Source organism: Thunnus maccoyii, chromosome 7 (genome assembly GCF_910596095.1).
Source record: "Thunnus maccoyii chromosome 7, fThuMac1.1, whole genome shotgun sequence".
Taxonomy (NCBI): Eukaryota; Metazoa; Chordata; class Actinopteri; order Scombriformes; family Scombridae; genus Thunnus; species Thunnus maccoyii.
The window spans coordinates 26,462,352-26,481,518 of NC_056539.1; the positions used below are offsets into that span (position 1 = coordinate 26,462,352).

A 19,167-nucleotide genomic window follows, 5' to 3' on the forward strand; every position below is an offset into this window, starting at 1 on the left:
TGGGGTGTATGTTTGTGTTTTCATATACTGCATGTGAGGCGTTACAAGGATGTTTTGTTTCAAGAGGCGATGCTAATGTGAAACAATCCTGCTGTTGTTGTGTCTAGATGATCTGCCTCACAGCACACGCAGGGTCAGAGGGTTTAACATGCTTGAGTTTCCATTTTGAGGAGAAAAAAAAAAACAAGTCAAGTGGTACCTCTCTGCATTTTATTTGCACACCCGCTTAACAAAAAGTCTTTGCTTCGCCGAGATAAGGATAAAAACACATGGCTAATTTCTGCTTCCAGGCAATCTGTTTTTCCTGCGATGAAACAAGCAGATTATTATTATCTCAGTGAAGTCTCAGCACAGATTGACAACAGGAAGCCGGAGGACGTTCACACAGCATTTCCATGTAATCTGTTTTGGAAATCAGCGTGTTTAAGAAAGCGTTAAGGAGAGTGAATGTATCCCGTGTTTATATGTCCTTATCACACTATGCTCATACCAGATTTTACTCCAAACCCGATGAAGATAAATGATAACACACGCTTTCAAGGATGGTAATAAGAACTACAAACAAAATGGAAACATATCGCTATAAATCACCTGCGCAGGCTCACAAGGCAAAGGGGACATGTGGCGCATTTATGGAGTTTTAAGTGCATGTTTGCCTCAAACATCCTATCAAAGTCTGACTCCGCTGTCATTGTGCACGTCTACCTGAGATTGGAGGGCTGACATAGTACGCCAATGTACTTCTTTGGGCATGTGTTGTTTTTCTTTAGAAGCATCCCTGACTGACTCAGGAATGCAAAATGTGTGCGTGTGTGTGTATGTGTGTCGGGACTTGTTGAATCTCGTGTAGAGTTCAGAGGAAAGAGTTGTGGAGGGGCTTCAAAAGCAGGAAAACACAGTTTTTTTTGTGTGAAGATAGTAGCTGTGACAAACCACTTATTTTGACTCAGTACGTTATCATTTTATTTGATTCATTTAATGACAGATACACAGCATAGAACAACCATCAAACAGTCTAATGCCACATATCATAGTACTTATAGTCTAATTCTTAATGTTTGTCCCCTGATTTACTTTTATATGAAATATATAAACAATGCAATACAAAAAATACAACTGTAGAAAATACAAACAATTAAAAAAAAACAAATTGCAAAGAGCATAAAAGTCCCAAAACTCATTGGGAACTCATTGGGATCATTTTTAGCCATGGTAGCGTCGTGGCAATATCGGGTGGTCCAATGAAATATCTCAACAAAATGTGTGGACATTTTGTACAGATATTCATGTTCCCCAAAGGATGAATCCCTTGACTTCTCTTCTAGCGCCACCATGAGGTTCATATTTGTGGTTTTGAGTAAAATATCTCCTCAGGATGGATTGTAATCACTTTGGCGATCCCTTAATGCTTCGTCTAATGACATCATCCGATCAACATTTTAAACTAATGACGCTCCCTTTAGCCTCAGCTGTACTTTGTGTCTAGTGCTATTTAGAAAACGTTAGCATGCTGACACACTAAACTGAAACGGTGAACACGGTAAAGGTCGTACCTGCTTAAGCATGAGCACATAGACATGCTGACATCACTGTGTCTCGTCAGAGAATAGCTAGTACATCTGTACAGTCTTAGTCTTGTTATGTAAGGTAACATGGGGCTTTTATAAAGACATTGACAAAGACACTGTTTTGTGTAAATAAGTCACAGCTGATCCCTAGTGGAAATGTTTGTTAAAAGAAAGTAGAAGAAGTGGGAAACTCAGAAACTTTTTAAATGATGACAACCATTCATAAAATGTTATAATTTTTCATTTTTAGCTTGCATTGTTATAAGATATCCTGTTATAAAATATTTCTTGGTATTGTGAATGATGCAGGGTTTGCTCTGTAAAAGTAATGCTTAATATGTTTACATACATCATTGTAATGATGCTGTCAGTGAGCAGATACTGAACCCAGTGCTAATCTGAGACTTTGTAGTGTTACAGTGAACTGAATTTAGATCCTTCTTTCACTCTCTAATCCTATATTCAAAGGATCTTGCGTACGCCTATCTGTCGGAAAGAAAGACTGGAAATTCGAATGTGTCATCGCACATCTGAAACTCTAGGTTCATTTTCAAGCATTTGTTCGTCCACTTTATTCTCCCGAGATTAACGTGTGATGGAACCACAATGCCAGTTAGGAAAAGACTGAAAAGTGTTAAGCCTCAGGCTCCCTTAAAGAGCAGAGCTGGGACTTACTGGGATTAAAGAGTGAGCGTATTAAGTTGTGCCCTCCGTCCTCCTCGCTGAGTCTAAAGGAGATGTTGGTGGATTTACGGTGAATTGTAGTTTGCTGTAAATAGAAGGGAAGAGGCAAAGCAGAAAACACCTCGGGTGAGTAAGAGGGAATCCAGCGATGTAGAAACGATAAAGTAGGAGCTCCTATTTTCAGCATCCTAATCAGAAACGCTGAGAGATTATATCAGTACTTTGGGAATTACTACCAACAGAATGGCCATTCACAAAGATATATTTGTCTTTCTAGCTGTTTTTATACCAAAAACGTGCAGTTATTGTTTATACCATAAATATGTGGCAAATTTTTTTCCCTGTATTCATCCTTTTACAGTTTTCTGACACCCTTCTCTTACAAGGCACCTCTAATCATTGTGAGAAATACAGTGTTATCCAGTGAAGTGAGATGGATAAATCCAAACCCAACACGTTGCCTTGAAGGCTGATGGGACATGTCAGCTGTGGAGAAGATAATTATTACCGTACTTATGTCTAAATCACATATCTTCATGGGTTGGAGTCTGTCTGTTCTTAGGGAATGTTATGTTACATAGATAAGCAGATGATAATTAAGCTTAAAGGGGAACTACGCTGGTTTTACACATCAAAGTCTGTTTACATGTCAAAAAAGACATAATGGCTAATGGCTCCAGAGGAACACCACTACATAAATCAGCAGCATGAAAAACATCATAACGCGTATGCCAAAGCAAGAACCGAATTCACAATTAACACAAGACACGATATAGGTAAATGTGGCAACGTAAGAGCAGAAATTAGCATCCAGCAGACACCGAAACATCACCCGCAAGGAGAGCAATGAACAGAGCCAAGACATCATATGATAAACACGTTAGCACAAGCGCTCGGTGTAGAAAAGCAGTGATCTCTGGCATCTCAGAGGCAAATAAACCTTTTTTTCTCGCTATGGTCCAAAGCTGCTGACAGCAAGGGCAGGAAATTTCTTATTCTGGCTTCAAGTGTGTGTTTGAGGCCAACCGCTGATAAGATATCAACGCTGTGGAACACCAGCAGCGCCATTATTCCTCAACAAAGCCATCCTTGAAGCGACGTGATTGAACTGTCGGCAGTCGAGCGTCGGCAAGCGTTTGTTGCGGTGTGGATATACTGTACGGATTCAGTGTGGTTATATTAATTATGTTGAGCAGAGTATATTAGTTACCTGCCTGAAATGACTCGCGGGCATCACTTCATTTGTTGCTCATTTTTTTGTTGTAGATTGGCAGATGTCAAGTCAGCGATCAAACCTTTTTCTTTTTGAACAAACTAAGGTTACGGTTGTATTTATCACCACCGAAAACAGCCTATCATGTCCTCCGCATCTCTCAATGGTTTGATGAACAACATGCTTTGTTTGCAGGTCATTTGATCATCCTAGTGAGAGTGATGCTCGAGAGTTATAAAGTGATTCATCTTGTTACTTTTCATACACAAACCTTCAGTGTGTATCACTTTGGAGCTTAACCAATATCACTGATTACACCCCCCCCCCAAGCCTTCTCTGAAAACCGATCCAGCTTCATGCAGGAGGGGAAAGAGAACAGACACTCACCACAAAGAGCTGTCACACTGCCAGAAGCCTTTTTTATTCCTGTATTTATTCTTTTTTTTCTTCCCCCGCCCCCCCCCCCCCCCCCCCCCCCCCCCCTCCTCCATTTGCCTTTGATGAAAAGACATGGCAGCAATATTTCAGGGGCTTAGTGGAGACAGACAGCGTGGGGTTTCATGTTTTCCTGTAGCTTTTGTCTGAACTCTGGGAGGCTGAAGTCACAGGTGTGAACGCGCAGTCACAGACACCAGCCCCCCCCCCCCCCCCCCCCCCCCCATCCACCCACCCAGCACTTTTGGCTGCAGAGTCACGCCTGACTCCAATCAGGCATCTCAGCAGACGCCACAGGATCGCCCGTGGAAACAATAGAACTGCAATTTGCAGCCAAGGGACTGCGCTAGATTTCAAAGAGAAGGGAAAGAAAAGCTGTTGATGTCAGTGACAACACTTGATAATGATATATTGTTAGTGATTTGTCAGGTATTAAAGCTGCCTGTGTGGAGGATAAGAGGTTATTCTCAGTTCAAGTGTGGGAAACTGGAATAACCCTCAGCTATGATGCAACAAATTGCTTTATCCATTCACTGTTTTCTTATTTTCGTGTCTTTCTCTTCAGGGGTATTGAAGGACTACCTGAGAGAGCTGCCCTACCCTCTCATCACCAAGCATCTGTACGAGGCGGTGTTGGAGTCTATGGCAGTGAGACCTCTGCGTATCGGAGCGGGCGGCTGTGAGAACGACCAGGCCGACTCGGAGCACACCGTCAGCCTGCTGGAGAACCTGCCAGAGGTGGAGAGGGTGAGGAAGACTCACTGACACTGATCATGGTGCTAGAATATCGTCAGAGAGACGTGGTTTTGAAAGGGATAATTGTGGAATAGATAATGATGGTCATGATGATAATGTTACAGATTACTACTGTTTAACTTCTATTATGTAGGCTTTCACTTTGGGCGATATTAGTGTCCACAAGCCTGCAAGGTATCATTTTCAGGTTTAAAAATGTGATATAGCAGCTGAGTTATGAGCACACACATAACATAAACATATGTAAATATGTTTGGATCCAACTGTAACCAAATATGTACTGAGTGGAACATTTTACAGTTGAGAGTTGACAGTTTATAAACTACCTAAAAGGTATCTTTTGTCATTTTTGTACTGCAATTTCTTGTTAGTTATTGGCTGAGATACAGTATATGCTGTCACCAGTATATTGAATTTATTGGCTTTAGTGAAAACACAGGTGATGATGACAGTGAGTCGCAGCTGCAAGTGGGAGTGAAAATGAGACAGATTTATGAAACTCACTGTCAACAAGTTGTTTCACTGATGTTTTCTTGTATTTGAGATCAAGCATTATTGAAAGACAAACTATTTTCTCAGTTATGAACATTTCAAATGCCAAACGCTGTATACTGTTTACAGTAAACAGGATATTATAATGCTCAGATGACAGAAACTTGGGTTTTGAGAAATCCTGCCCAGTTTTCCCATTTGGAATAATATTTTGAAGGCCTCCTTCACTTAATTTTTCCAGGCAGACGGTCAGCTTTTTTCCATTGCTCCATTAAAATTTTGTCTCATTTGGAACAAGTAAAATGTTTTCTTTATTCTTAGAAGAAACACTGTAGTTTTTTTTTTTTTTTTTACAGCTCAAACAGCTTGTTGGCTCTGCGGCTGTTGGCAGGACTACTAATCATAATAATAACATGTCTTATTTGTCTGTGTTTGCGCACTTGTGTGTGAATGTGTGTGTGTGCATATATCAGATGACACTGCGGAAGCTTCTTGACCACCTAAAGTTGGTGGCGTCCTACCAGGAAGTGAACAAGATGACGTGTCAGAACCTGGCGGTGTGCTTCGGCCCGGTGTTGCTCAGCCAGCGTCAGGAAGCGTCCTGCCACACCAACCGAGTCTTCATCGACTCTGAGGAACTGGCCAGCGCGCTGCACTTCAAAAAGCACATCGAAGTCCTGCACTACCTGCTGCAGCTCTGGCCCGGTAATTGCTTGTTCTATGGAGTACATTTTTAGATATTAAATACAGTTCTACAGGTATTTTTTGGCTTGAAACACAATCTTATTTACATTCAGGTTATATATGGTAATACGTCTGTATATATATACACCAGCCTTCTGCCTGAGGGTCGTGTACAAATCACTGCCAGCTCCGCGGTTTGCTCTACAAAGGACTGTTAGAGGCTGCTTTGATCGTTGAGGTTATCCACCACTGGCACAACAACATTTGATAGCTATTGGCCACCATCTGTTGGCCCCTCAAAGATGAAACTCTCCACAGAGTGCTTCATCATGGCAGACTGAGCCAATCAGAGCCAAGCCAGTAAGCCCCAATGTAAACCAAACTTTCGAGGCGTGGCCCCCCTGTCTTAAGATAAATCACCAGCCAAGGACAGATACCAAGTACCAGCTTCTGTCAGCACAGGTCATCTGTCTGCCTTCCCAGCTGTTGTCTGCCAGCTGCAGCTCAGTGTGAGATATGAAGGAACCCAGAGATTACTCAGGAGGGAGCTGAGAATGATGAAAAGGAGCTGCAGGCAGTGTAAAATCTGTGTTGGTCACAGAAGCTAATTTGATATTTTTTTTACCATAGGTGTTACATTTTTAGAATTTCTGTTAACCCCGTCTCTGATTAATGCATGAACCAGTCAGCAGCTGCTGTGGTGCACATGAGAACTCAGATATTGGAGAAAATAACCCTGAACTTTACAAAATTGAAGAGTGTATGCAGATTGAAAAGACTGAATTTTAACTGTAGTTGAAAAACACATTTTGTCTGTGGGTTATTAATGTTTTTTAATAAATGTTGAGGTTATGAGACCACTGATCTTAATTCAAAGGAAGCACTTTTTCAGAGTGATCATCTTTTACGTCTGTCTCATTGTTTCACACGTTTTTCAAAATGCATATGCATGCAGCCTTTTGAAAAATCTCTCCCGAGTCTTCCTCACACCTGGTTGGACAGACTTCATCCTTGATAGATTCAAAGCCCCCCCCCCCCTTTAACCTGCAGCTTTAACAAGAACTGCTGATTGATGTCTGAAGAAGAACTGACTCTGTGTCTGGTTTAGCCTCTAAATTTAACTGCATCCTCCAACTCCCACATTGAACCAATTCTGTTCACCGCTGAAGTTGAGCAACCTCCACCCTCCTTCACATCAGCTGTGGAAGCAACAGAGAGAGAGAGGGAGAGAAACTAAGTGCAGCAGCTGAATATGTCAGTATCTGTAAATCCCATAATTGCAATTAGCTGAGTGAAGTACAGGTGAAACAAATAGTTCAAAGATGTTTTCTTTTAGAGATTGGAACATACTAGTCTTTTTTTGGCAGAGAGATTACTCTGCAGCTCATTGCACCTGGCTACTAGCTAGTGTCTCTAATGACCTGTTTTAACCTTGACAAAGCTTTCAGTCTAGAGTTGCAGTGTTATAATACAAGTCCATCTCAGACAATAACAAGATAACACCGATGAGCATTAGGCCTACTCTCTACTGTCTCCATCATTAGAACGAAGTCCTCATCTTCAGTCGTTGTGACCTTTAGAGTCACTTTTATACTTATAAGCACTTAGAAGAGCTGTTGAAATATCCTGCTGTGATGCACTAGCTTTATTTGCACTCACTGGTCCTCGTCATTAGAGGTCTTCTGTATCCGTGAGGTTGAATAAAAATCTGATTTTCTCTCCTCTCCCCTCTCTCACTCATATTCGCTCACATGCAGCTCCAGGTTGTCTCTATCCTACATGTCTGCTCCTTTCTCCTGTCATATATCTAACATTACTAGTAACATTAAGTAAACATGAACTTTTTTTTTGACATGTCGGTGTGATTGTCAATCAATCAACGTTAACTTGAAAATGAACATTTAAGTGTGCTCATGAATTTGAATGCATGAATTTCGGAATGACTCGTCTGCAAATGTCGCTTCAAGTTCGTCGTGTTTTTATCGGTGATCGTCGCTCCACGCGGTTTAAAAGGGTCTTATTTTCCTTGACATCAAATGTGAAATTTATCCATGTGCTGGGGAAGAGGGCAGAACGGAGATGTCACTGAGGGTGTAAATAAAGCCTTTGTTTACATCCCCAGTGACATCTCCATCCTGCCATCTTCCCCGGCTCACAGCATAGGACGCCCGGACTGTAATTAAAGGCATTCCAGGCTAAACCTTAGCCCTGAGCTCCTGTAGCTTCACCCTAACATTTCACAATCATTATGGGATATTTTCAGCCGCCTCTTCACGCCTCTCACACGTATACCCAAACCCTGCATGTCTAAGAGCAAGTGCAAGGATGTCTGACAGTCAGCAAAAAAAACACTGACACTATTTCCAGGACGTGTGAGAGAGAGCATGAGAATACGTGTGTGGATGAGGAAGTATCGTGTTTGCAAAATCGCTGCACATATTCTCAATGTAAACCGTGTCGTTTGTGTGAGCAGATCTGGGTAGAGCTCTTGGTATTGTGCTTGTTTGCTGAGATAACACTTAAAAATCCACCAGTAGCGCCGTGTTCAAAGTACCTTTCGAAAATCATAACAAGAAAAACACTTTGCCTTTTGTCTCGGTAACACAAGGTGCAGTGTTTTTGTTGTCAGTGAATCATGTCTGAAATCAAATAACATGGTGTCTCTTAAAGGAGGATAATTTCTGTTTGTTTTAGGTGATAATTGCTTGAGTTTTTAGCCTCAAGATAGTTGCAAGGCATGCAAGTGGTGCACATAAATAACGTATCAGCGACAACCACTCCTGATGAATGAACTGGAGTCAAACAAACAACAGGGTTCATAATACATGATCATTTTTATTTGAACATATGTAAGGATTGTATGCTGTTAGGCTAAAAATACTTCTGGAAAAACACACCCAAGAAACAAAATAAGAATTCATTTTTCTTTTATATTGTACTTCTTGTACATGATTTGTAGCCCTAACTGTTAACGCTTTTTTTTCCTCCCCTTTCCGATCCAGTAAGGGAGAGCTAGCGGTGTCAACAAGTGTAGGTACACAGAGAGACAGAGACAGGTAACCGGACTGCGCTGGTTGTGTTGGAGTGCTCACTGTTCCCTTTTTTGTAGTGCAGTCAGATGATTCTTTCATAATCTCCAAACAGGGTTTCAGTTTAGTTAATTTTTAAGTTTGGTTCAGTCAACAGTTGATAACAAACAGTACCGAAGGATGGAATCAAAGTCACAGAGTGCAGTGGTGTGACTCCAGCATGTGTTTATCTGACTTTGAGCATGGCATGGCATGTTCATATATTGGTTACTTTTGCAGGATGTGTGTCACATATCAGAACAACTTGTTGAACTCACTGCTGACAGATTTATGTGTGTGGCCCTGTTAGAGGTTCACTCAAGTTTAGATAAACCTGTGGCTTTTTTGAAATCACTTATGTTACATAGAAAGGCTTACTGTTGTCAAAGCATGTTTGGTTTCTCATGAAGTTACCACAAGCGGACTTGTAACACTTTAACGGTCGGTTCACACAAGTCACATAAAAGCATACTTTCTCACTTACCCCTAATGCTGTATGGTTCTTGACCATGTTTGTAGATATCTATGTCCCTGAAAAGAAAACAATCGAGGTGGCGCTCACAGCACTGAAAAATCCAAGAGCTGTGTGTCTTTCCACATGTACCACATCCTGTCCCAGTCTGTCAGTGTTTACTGAAGAAACATGCCCTATGACAATTATGTAATTGTGTAAGAGGTCTTGCTGTTACAGTTTCCGGAAGTATTTTTATTTTACTAGGGTAGCAACATCTCAGAGACAGATGTCTCAAAACTTGGGTAAATAAAACAAAAAAATAAATACATCTGCATGGCTAGATACCACTAGAGTTTGTGTGTTGTAATTTGGGTGAACTGACCCTTTAAGGATTCTAGTTCAAATAACTTATTTACATCTGAATAACTGTATTTGTCTTTTGTCTCTCTTCCTGTCTGCTACCTCAGTCATAGACCCAAATGCTCAGTCCTCCTCTCAGACTCCTGCGGCCTCCTCTGACCTGATGTCAGCTCCTCCTCTACGACGGAGAAAAGAGCGCCCCCAGGTACTGAACCTCAGCGAAGCAGAGATGGTGGGCGTTCTGCGGCCCAAACCGGGGCGCCTGGACAGCCCGAGCAACCGCTACGCCGGCGACTGGAGCGGTTGCGGCGAGAGCTACTTCCCATGTGAAATGCTGCTGCCTCCCAGCAAAGAGGAGGCGGACTATGACGATGTGCCCTCCGAGGATACAGAGGCAGCTGAGGAGAGGCAAGAGAAGCCTGAGGACACAGAGGAGGGTAAAGCGTCTGATCCCGCCGAGCAGGAGCAACCTCTGAGAGAGGAGGCGGTGAAGGAGGAGGAAAAGCATGAAGAGGAGGAGGAGGAGGAGGAGGACGAGGAGAAGCAAGAAGAGAGTGACGGTTCAGGCAACAGGCAGCTGTTGGAGGAAGAGGAGCAGGAGGAGGAGGAGGAAAGGGTGTGTGACCACATCTTGCCCCCGCGGCTGCCCAAGGAGCACACCTACCAGGCTTACATGAAGATCCAGGATATCAGCCCCGTGCTAAGCAACAGGGTCAACCTGAGAGACCTGCAGGAGAGCATCGATACTCTGATAGGAAACCTGGAGAGAGAGCTCAACAAGAACAAGCTTAATGTCGGATACTGACTCCTATTACACACATATCTACTCAAACACTCTCACAAAGCCTGATGAGGTTGGGGGAAGACCTTCTTAACCAATCGAGGTGCTTCAAGATATAGCCACAGTGTTTCCATGGAGATCCTGCGATGACAACACGGCAGCATGGCACACGGTGATGCTGTAAAAATCTAAAGTATGAGATGAGAAGAAACTTAACTGGGCACTTCTGGTGTTTGTACCTTACCCATAGACATTCCTTCATGTTTTTATTTTCCTTTTGTTTTGTCGACTGTCTTACTTCATGTTGTCGGTTTGTTTTTCAGTCCGGTTTTGTGTTCCATGTTGTTATTGTTGCTTCTCTTCTTATTAGAAGAACCCATTGACCCCTCAGGGGTTTAAAAGGTGCCTTAATTGTGTGAAGGTGGTACGTCAAGAGGAAAATACACCCTGAAACATACTGCATCCCCTCCTATGATCTTAAAATCAACAACCCTCTCTGATGTGAAGAAGAGTTGGGTGCTACACCTGCACTTTTCACAAGCTGGTGCTGTTTTCACATTGAAATAAGCTATAGAATTTTTTTTTTCTAGCAGGTACGAATCAGGTAATTACCTTGGTACAAGTTTGGTGTAAGTTTTTGATCAATCATACTAATATCAGAGCACAGTTACTGGTATATATTATTTCGTGCAGATATCCAGTTCATAAAATTGACCACTTTCCAAGATTCCTATACGTGTCTTCTTGGCATGTCTCTCTGAAGTAGCATTTGGACATGGAGCACTTCCACGTCTTTTCTGTGGTAGGAAAAAATATGGGGTGCATTAGACCTTTCAATTAAGAATTAGTTTCCAACAAAAATATGTAATTAAGCAATTGAATGAATGAGAAAATATGCAAAGAAAACAAAACTTCGCTGCCAGAACTACGGACAAGGAAGGCTCCTCATTATTTCGACAGTGGAAGAAAATTTGAATTACTGATCAGAACATACAGTAGGTCTTTTGAGTTGAATGGGAGAAAGTTTCTAGCTTGTAGTTTCATCTAGTTTCTAGCTTGTAAACTCACTATTTATTAAATTGAGGTGCTCAACAGCACTTCTATAAAATTGGGAGAGTCATTAAGACAGATTAAGATCAGAATGGTCAAAATCCAAGCAACAAAGACTGAGATATCCTGACTGTTAGTCCCTAACGGATCAGTACCAGTACTGAACTTCATGTGTGAAATCTGTGGAGTGCTCCTTTAAAGCAAAGATCATAGGAGAAGCATGAATACATTCTGTTTTAGGGCGGATTTCCTCTTTAAGGCAGCAGAGAGCTTTTCTATTGAGGTATGAAACACTAAATGTTGTACAACAATAATGCACTTATGAGGCAGGCAGTAGTGTAGATTGTCATTATAGTTCATGCAGTGATATTCTGACTGTGAACTGAATTAAGGGAGAAAGAGCCGCCACTGAAACCTCCTCTTAAGGATGAATATGATAGAAAATGGGTTTAACAATTCATTTACCTTGTGCTTTGTGTAAGGTTTTTCAATGTTTAGACACCCATCTACAAGCATACACACACCTGTCAGAATTGGATACGAGATAAGAGTAATAGCACTCTTACATCTGTTCACAGAAAGCTGTACAGTAGAGATACATTTGATTTTAAGCAAGCAACTAAAAAGAGAGAACACGTGTTTCATGTGGCATCATATTCAGTTTACGCTTTAAAGGAGCAGTTTGACATTTTGGGAACGTTGTGTCTCAGCTACAGCCAAGAGACGGTTAGCTTAGCTTAGCATAAAGACTAGAAGCAGGGGGAAACAGCTAGCTTATCGCTCCATTTAAATTTGCGATTCAAAGATGATTCAAAATGATTTGATTCAGTCAGTTAGAATTTTTTCTTTATAATAAATTTATTAATTGATTAAACTGATTGTTTTCTCAACTTTTATTTCAAATACTGAATCAGAAATATCTTAGAAAATGATGTCCTCTGCCATATCAACAGCAGTGGGCATTGATATACCTGATCACTTTGTAGCTAGTCACTTCTCTCGCTAAAATGCAGCTAACTGGATATTATGCACCTCAGCTCCTGGGTCAGTGTTATCCCTCTGAATTTTGGGATTTTTTGCTGTACAGGCACATGTCCCTATACATAAAACAGCTTCAAGTTCGCCTTCAACCAGGAGAAGCTAGGGACCAGAAGTAGCATTAGCTGCTAACGCTACCCGTATTGTGTTGGCCGTCACATAAACTGTCTCACACAGAGGCCTCAGGCACAGGAGTGCGAAGAGAGAAATGGGTTCACTGGATCAGTTTTAGACATTAAATATACTTTTTTTCTGGATTTCATGCAGAATTCGGATCAGATCTGCATTTCTGTATCAATGTCGCATATTGTACAGGTTTTCCCATACACACCTCTAGTCCAAAAGTAAAAAACAAAATCTTCACCAGTACCTCTAAAGCTCACTAGTTAACATATTACATCTCATCTGTACAAAAACAGAAGTATAAAAATGAAAAATTGCAGTTTTACAAGGTCCCTGGATCCAGCTTCATACCTAACCGACAGATATGAGAGTGATATCGATGTTTTCATCTAACTCTTGGCAAGAAAGTGAATAAGTATATTTCCCAAAATGTCAAACTACTCCTTTAAAAAAAAACAAAAACCCACCAACCAGTCACCCTTCTCGCTTCTCCCAGCTTTTTGGCAAAAACCGTGAAATAGACGCAGCCAAATGTGAAGCACAATGTTCAGAGCAGCAGTGGAAACTGTTAGCACAGAGCTTCAGTTAGTACGACTTAGTTAGCTGCCTAAATCGACAAAGGACGTTTTCAGCAATCCAGGGATTCAGAATGATCAGTATTTAACCTATATGTATATGTATATAATTATATAAATGTATTCGGAGTATATTATTTTTACAGCTTATATTTCAATGGCGTATTTAAATACTTCCGATGACCTCGTAGTGTTGACTTGTAGCAATAGTCGCTTTTCCTCCCTTCAAGCTACCTGTACACATCTTAATGTGCTGGACTAATGGTACAACTTTAGCTGTAAAATATATGATAAAATCGTGCTCTTGCAGAAAAAAGTGATATTGTTATTTTTGTTATTTTGTGTATATATTTGACATTGTTTTTGTCTCTGGTGGACTAAGCTGTGTTCATGATTTTTTGGTGTTTTTTTTTTTTTTGTTTTCTTTTAAAGATACTGAACGTTGCATGGTCAAAAGCTTTACTGACATAAACAAGGCTATTTCTCATCTGCCTTTGTATTTGATATTTATGTGTAAAGAGACTATTTTGTAATGTATGCTCATTTGTTCATCACCCTGCTCCTCCAATAGACAGTCGGCTACATTGTTGAAACTTTTCTCCAGAGGACTTAAAGACAGACAGTCATTTAATTTGGTGCAGATCTGACTTTCAAATTGTGTGTTTTCGGTCACACATCCAACCCATCTCTACACAAACACTGTTATAATATCCATCTCAAATTATCATATACCATCTTACTTTAAAAATCCGATTTTTTTTAAAAAACAAATGGAAAAAATGTGAAATTTTGATTGACAGTTTCCCTTTTATCTAAATCATATCAGCATTTTTGCAGAATCATCTTAAATCATATGTTATTTCTAGCAGAAGTGCATTTTCCTGATGCAAAACCAAGAGAAACAAGAGACAGCAGAATTTAGACTAGAAAATAAATTCCTGGGGTTTGCCTTTTAATTTAATCATTCATTTTATGTTTCCACTATTATTCCACTTACACTATCCAACATGCTATCTGTGCACAGTCCTGCTGCTTCACGGTGAAGCTGTGGCTCACGCTGTCAGTCTGGTGAGAGGGACGTTCAGCAGGGATCCTTTTAAACCATCTGTCTGCCCAGGCAACACAAAAAGAACCAGGGTCACATTTACAGTATAGAGTCCAACGTTAGCAACAACATTAGCTATATTTAGATCTCATTTAGATTCATTTTAAAATGGGAATCACCTTTAAGGTCTTTTTGCATGGGAATGTTTCTAAATTGAGATTTTTAGAGTTTATCAGCAGTGAAACTGAGGCGGATTTGTGCCTACAAAGATGCAATTTGGCTGTTATTTTATTTTTTGATCAATTAGACTTCTGGATTCTTATTAATACACACACAAAAAATTAGGACAGTAATATCAGAGGTCTGATTTATCATCTCTCAGCTCCCTTCTGTGCTCTCAGCCACAACATACATCAGCTAATGTTCAACTTAATTTCATTTTTCTGTGCTACAATCTTTCTGTCTTGTCCTCTTTGTCCTTTGGAGAGAAAATACCACATGGAAAAACATCACTAAACAAAACAGAAAAAGTGCATTGTATTGATCCTGAGAAATGTATGGTCATAATAAAGTATATTATTTTACATTCATATGTGGCTCCTGTGTGTTTTTGCTCCATGAGGACAGTAATAGAAAGTCCAACATGGGCTGGTGTCAGCAATAACCCGCCATGACATTCAGAGACATTTCCCCATTTTTTAAACTATATTTGCAGCCAATTTTCCAGAAAAAAAATTATGGTTTTAGCTTTAGTATAATCTTTCTGTGGGAGTGGTAATAATTTCTTCCTGTAAATTGAATGACCAGCAATTTAACTAAAGCTTTACTCACTCACAAAGCTGTCTACACAAAGAAAAAACATTTGTGTGTGTGTTTTTTTTACTGCAGTTAGCATCTTCTCATTCCCACAAAAAAGTCTGGAATGCATTCATAAAAAAAACTTGTTCTGACATTTGTTATACAAACACATCTGTATGCTGCCTGTGAGTCAGTAATAACTTGTTGAAATGACTTGACACTGCAGCCGCACTTAACTCAAACAGTCTAAAGCCCGTCTTTGTTTTATTGAAAACCAGTGTGAAAATATGACCTTAATTTCAGGAAACTGGACTCTGTTGTTTTTATTTTGTAGATTCATCTCTTTTCTGTGGGAGCATTGTAACCTAGCCTCAGCTGAGTGTAGATAAATAAGTCAGGGAATTGCCCTTGTTGGCTTGTGGGAATCTCCCAGAACAGCTTACAGCTTCAGGGACATTCCCAGGATGCAGCTGCATTTAGCTGTCCAGTAAAATCCACTGCTTCACTGTGGTACCAAAAACCAACATTACCAGCAACAGTTGTGAGATATATATATACAATTAACCTAAACTTAGAACAACGTGTACTAAAGGTAGACTCAAAAGCAGTTTGCTGAAACAGTTAAATGTCATTTTAACGTTAAGTATGAGCTCTAAAATCAAACAGGACTGTGAAATTCACCCAAGCGGCTCCAGCTGAGGTGATACACATCTCTGGCAGTTAGCATGAGAAGTCAGAGCAGCCGCAGGCCTTTCAGCACTAAATGGTTTTCAGCCTTGTTTGATGTCACTACTGTAGGTTCATATCATCTTTTTATGGCTGCCTTGAACACTTATGAAAAAGCTTTAGGGTACAGAATGTACCCATACCTGCCTGCAGCCTGCAGCTCTGTTTTATGTCCCCACTCAGTCAAGAAAAAAATAAAATTACCTGCACGCAACCTCAATAAACATCCAGAGTGGAATTTATATGGAGATGGGGCCAAGTATTTCATTGACAGTTTGGAAATGTATATAATTTTAAATGAACAATGTGCTTGTCTGACACTCTCAAAGTTATTTAGGGTTTTTTTTTTTTTCACAAATCCACTCAAACTGTAATATTTATAACTTTTTGAATTCGATTTGGAAATGGTTTTAAATTTAGATTAAGGTGCTGACTCTAAATTTAACAGTTTTAAAAAAAAAAATTTGGAGCCTTCACGATTGGCTGGCAAAGCTGTTCTTGCAGTCGCAATAAAAGCAAAAGAGTGAAATCCCATATGAAGACAGAGGTAGACATAATAACACTCCAGCCTGTTTGGATAGTCAGGGTCGCCATTTGAGATTGGACCGTCTGTCGGAGTGAACTGAACTGAACTTTTGTTCATTTCTAATTTGGGAGAGAGATGATCTCTTTAGGTAAACATCCTTGACAGCCACCTGCATGTGAAACCAGACCTTTTCCCCCCTTCTTCTTCTTCTTCGCTCCTCTGTTCCCTTAATCTCAGCTGACCTTTGAGTCAGTATCATGGCTGCAAGTCAACCAGTCATCCACACAAACACACTTCGTCTTTGTTAACAGATGTTTTTTTTTTTCTTTTTTTCTTCAGTATAGTGTTATAAGGCTAAATAAAGAGATAGATGGAGGTTTTAGCAGACTGAATCTTTGGTCAGCAGTTATGAGACTTCATAATGTTATCAACTTAAAAAACTGATGTATCCATTTTTGTTCGACATGCATTTTTGTTCAGCTGCAGTAATCACATCCTAATTAGTAACAAGGAATGTAATCCTTGCAAGATCCAAATAGTTTGTTATTTTTATATCGTGATTTGTGTGAACCTCACCAGTCTCCCATGAACGTTTTCAACCAAGAATGAAGAAATCTTTTCACTCTCAGCTCTTGCTCACCAAGAGAAAAACTACTGAAGAAAAACTAAAAGAGGTTCTTCAAGAGAAAAAAATACACTTATTTCAGAAACCAAAGGGTGACAAAGTGTTAAAAAAGTAAATGTTTTGGTATTCCAAAATTTATTCCAATATGATTTTTGCCTTCGACCTCTTACCATCTTCCTCCTGTTTGCTGATAGTCTATAGCACTGCCTTTTGGGTCACTTGTTGGTTTTTCTTGTACAAAACAAATCCTTCACTTTAGTTTGTTCTGAAACACTCAGTTGTTTTTCCACGGCTCATTTCTTTCAAAAAGAAACATTTGCAATTTTCTGCCCACAAAATTAATATACAGAAATGTTCGCCGTAAGCAAACATCACTTAACCTTGACTGGTAACTTTGATAACTGTATCAGAGATTATTTTATTTATTCAGGGTTATGTGAAAAGAAATGTCCATTACTTTTGATTCCTGATGATGTACCTGTCACAGTGAATCTACAAATCCATGAACGACCCAAAATAGTGATTATTTGTCCAACTGTAACACTTCACACAGAGTGAAAAAAGTAAATATAGGTCTCTGCCTTGCCACGCTTATGAAAATAGTTTGGCTTCAACACTGTGTTATAACTGAAATGTTAACCTTTCTCTTCTGCAAGTCTATTTTAGTTCCTATAAAAATTGCAAGACTTAGTCATATATATGAAGTGTAAAATGTCCAGCTATCTTTAGATCTGCAATAAGTTTCAGTTTCTTGACTGTTATATAAAGTTGTAGTCACCTGAATCACTCAACATTGTCTTTACTAAAGTGTTAGCATGTTAGAAGACTGAGGAAGACCACACGCTCAGGTCAAGATGTTCATGTTTCATGTTGCGACTCACAACATGAGAAGCACATGCGCGCTTTTCTGATCCGATCATAGCTCTTTGTATCTTATGAGGATTACCATTCTGTACATTTCATTAGGTACAAATTACAAAGTCGGACTCATCATGTTAAAGCCTTTTACATCTTTCACTGAGCATGTTCTGAGAGGCTCAGGTTGGTTAATGTTCTCCAATACATTGATGTCTTATAAACATGGGAGAGCTAAGCCTGGGTAATTGCTGGGAACCTTTACGCATTGACCCTGGGCAGACATTCCATACATGCAGTGCCCTTCAATAGGAGGGCTATTAAACACATTTTACCAAGGTCCCAGCCTTTCTGATGTGTTTTTTGAGGGTCTTTTGTTCCCTACGGTCCAGCCCCTGTACTTGGCAGCTCATCTGAGGGCCTCGGGGCAGATCTCTTGACGCACCGCTGACAGATCCGCCTGTTCTGGACTGCGGTGATGATGAGAGAGCAGACCAGAGGAAAGGGGGACCGAGAGGGGAGAAGATGAGGAGAGAACGAGAGGTGAAAGTGAAGAATAGAGGGAAGGAGAACACAGAGGAGCGGCGCTTCTGATCCTAAGGGCCGGGCCTCACACAACGTCGGCCCTCTCCTCTGTCCTCCCAGCCTCTTCACTCCTCCACCTCCATTGCTCTGTCACTCAGGACTAGACTATTTCATTTTAATAAGGCTAATCCCTCCCAGAGGTAAGCTGCTCATCACCTCTCTCCCTCCCGCTCCTCCAGAAGAGAGCAATCTCCTTTCAGCATGAGGACAGGATGAGGGTGAGGGTTTGCTCCGCTTGATAGGAGAGAAAAATGTGAAAGGTGAGACTGAAAAGAGGCCTTGACGGCAGCTGCAGTCGGGCTAAATCACGAGATTTGGGCCTCCATGGTTTGATAAATCTGCAGGTGGCACACCCTCCAACCAGCCCTTAACATCATGCTGATATGAGGCGCGGTGATAACTTTGTTCTTCAGAGAGGAAGCGGAGTGATACAGTTGGTATTTTAGTGTATGCTATCACCTGCCTCCTGTCAGCAGAGCACTCTCCACCTGTCAGCAGTAAAACTCAGTTTGCCTGCTGCTTTAGGTGACATATCTCCTTGATGCTGAGCTATTATGGCCTCTTTTCTTTGAGGAATAGCAGCAGTCTCATGTCTGTAGGGAAAAATATGAAGCTACAGTTAAGACTAGAAACATAGGGACACAGCCAGCCTGGATTTGTCTAAATCCGCTTTCAAGCACCTCTAGGTTTCTTTAATTAACATGTTATATCTTGTTTATTTATTCT

General features: G+C 40.5%; 1 protein-coding gene across 1 annotated transcript in view; it reads left to right on the forward strand.

The window, feature by feature from the left end:
- syde2 (synapse defective 1, Rho GTPase, homolog 2 (C. elegans)) overlaps positions 1-14,916 on the forward strand; it is a 51,145-nt gene extending 36,229 nt beyond the window's left edge. Inside the window, exons 6-8 of the mRNA XM_042415958.1 lie at positions 4,466-4,647; positions 5,622-5,853; positions 9,822-14,916. Of these exons, the coding sequence (XP_042271892.1) occupies positions 4,466-4,647; positions 5,622-5,853; positions 9,822-10,519 (1,112 nt within the window). The 3' untranslated portion in view covers positions 10,520-14,916. The remainder of the gene's footprint in view (positions 1-4,465; positions 4,648-5,621; positions 5,854-9,821) is intronic.
- The last annotated feature ends 4,251 nt before the right edge of the window (positions 14,917-19,167 follow it).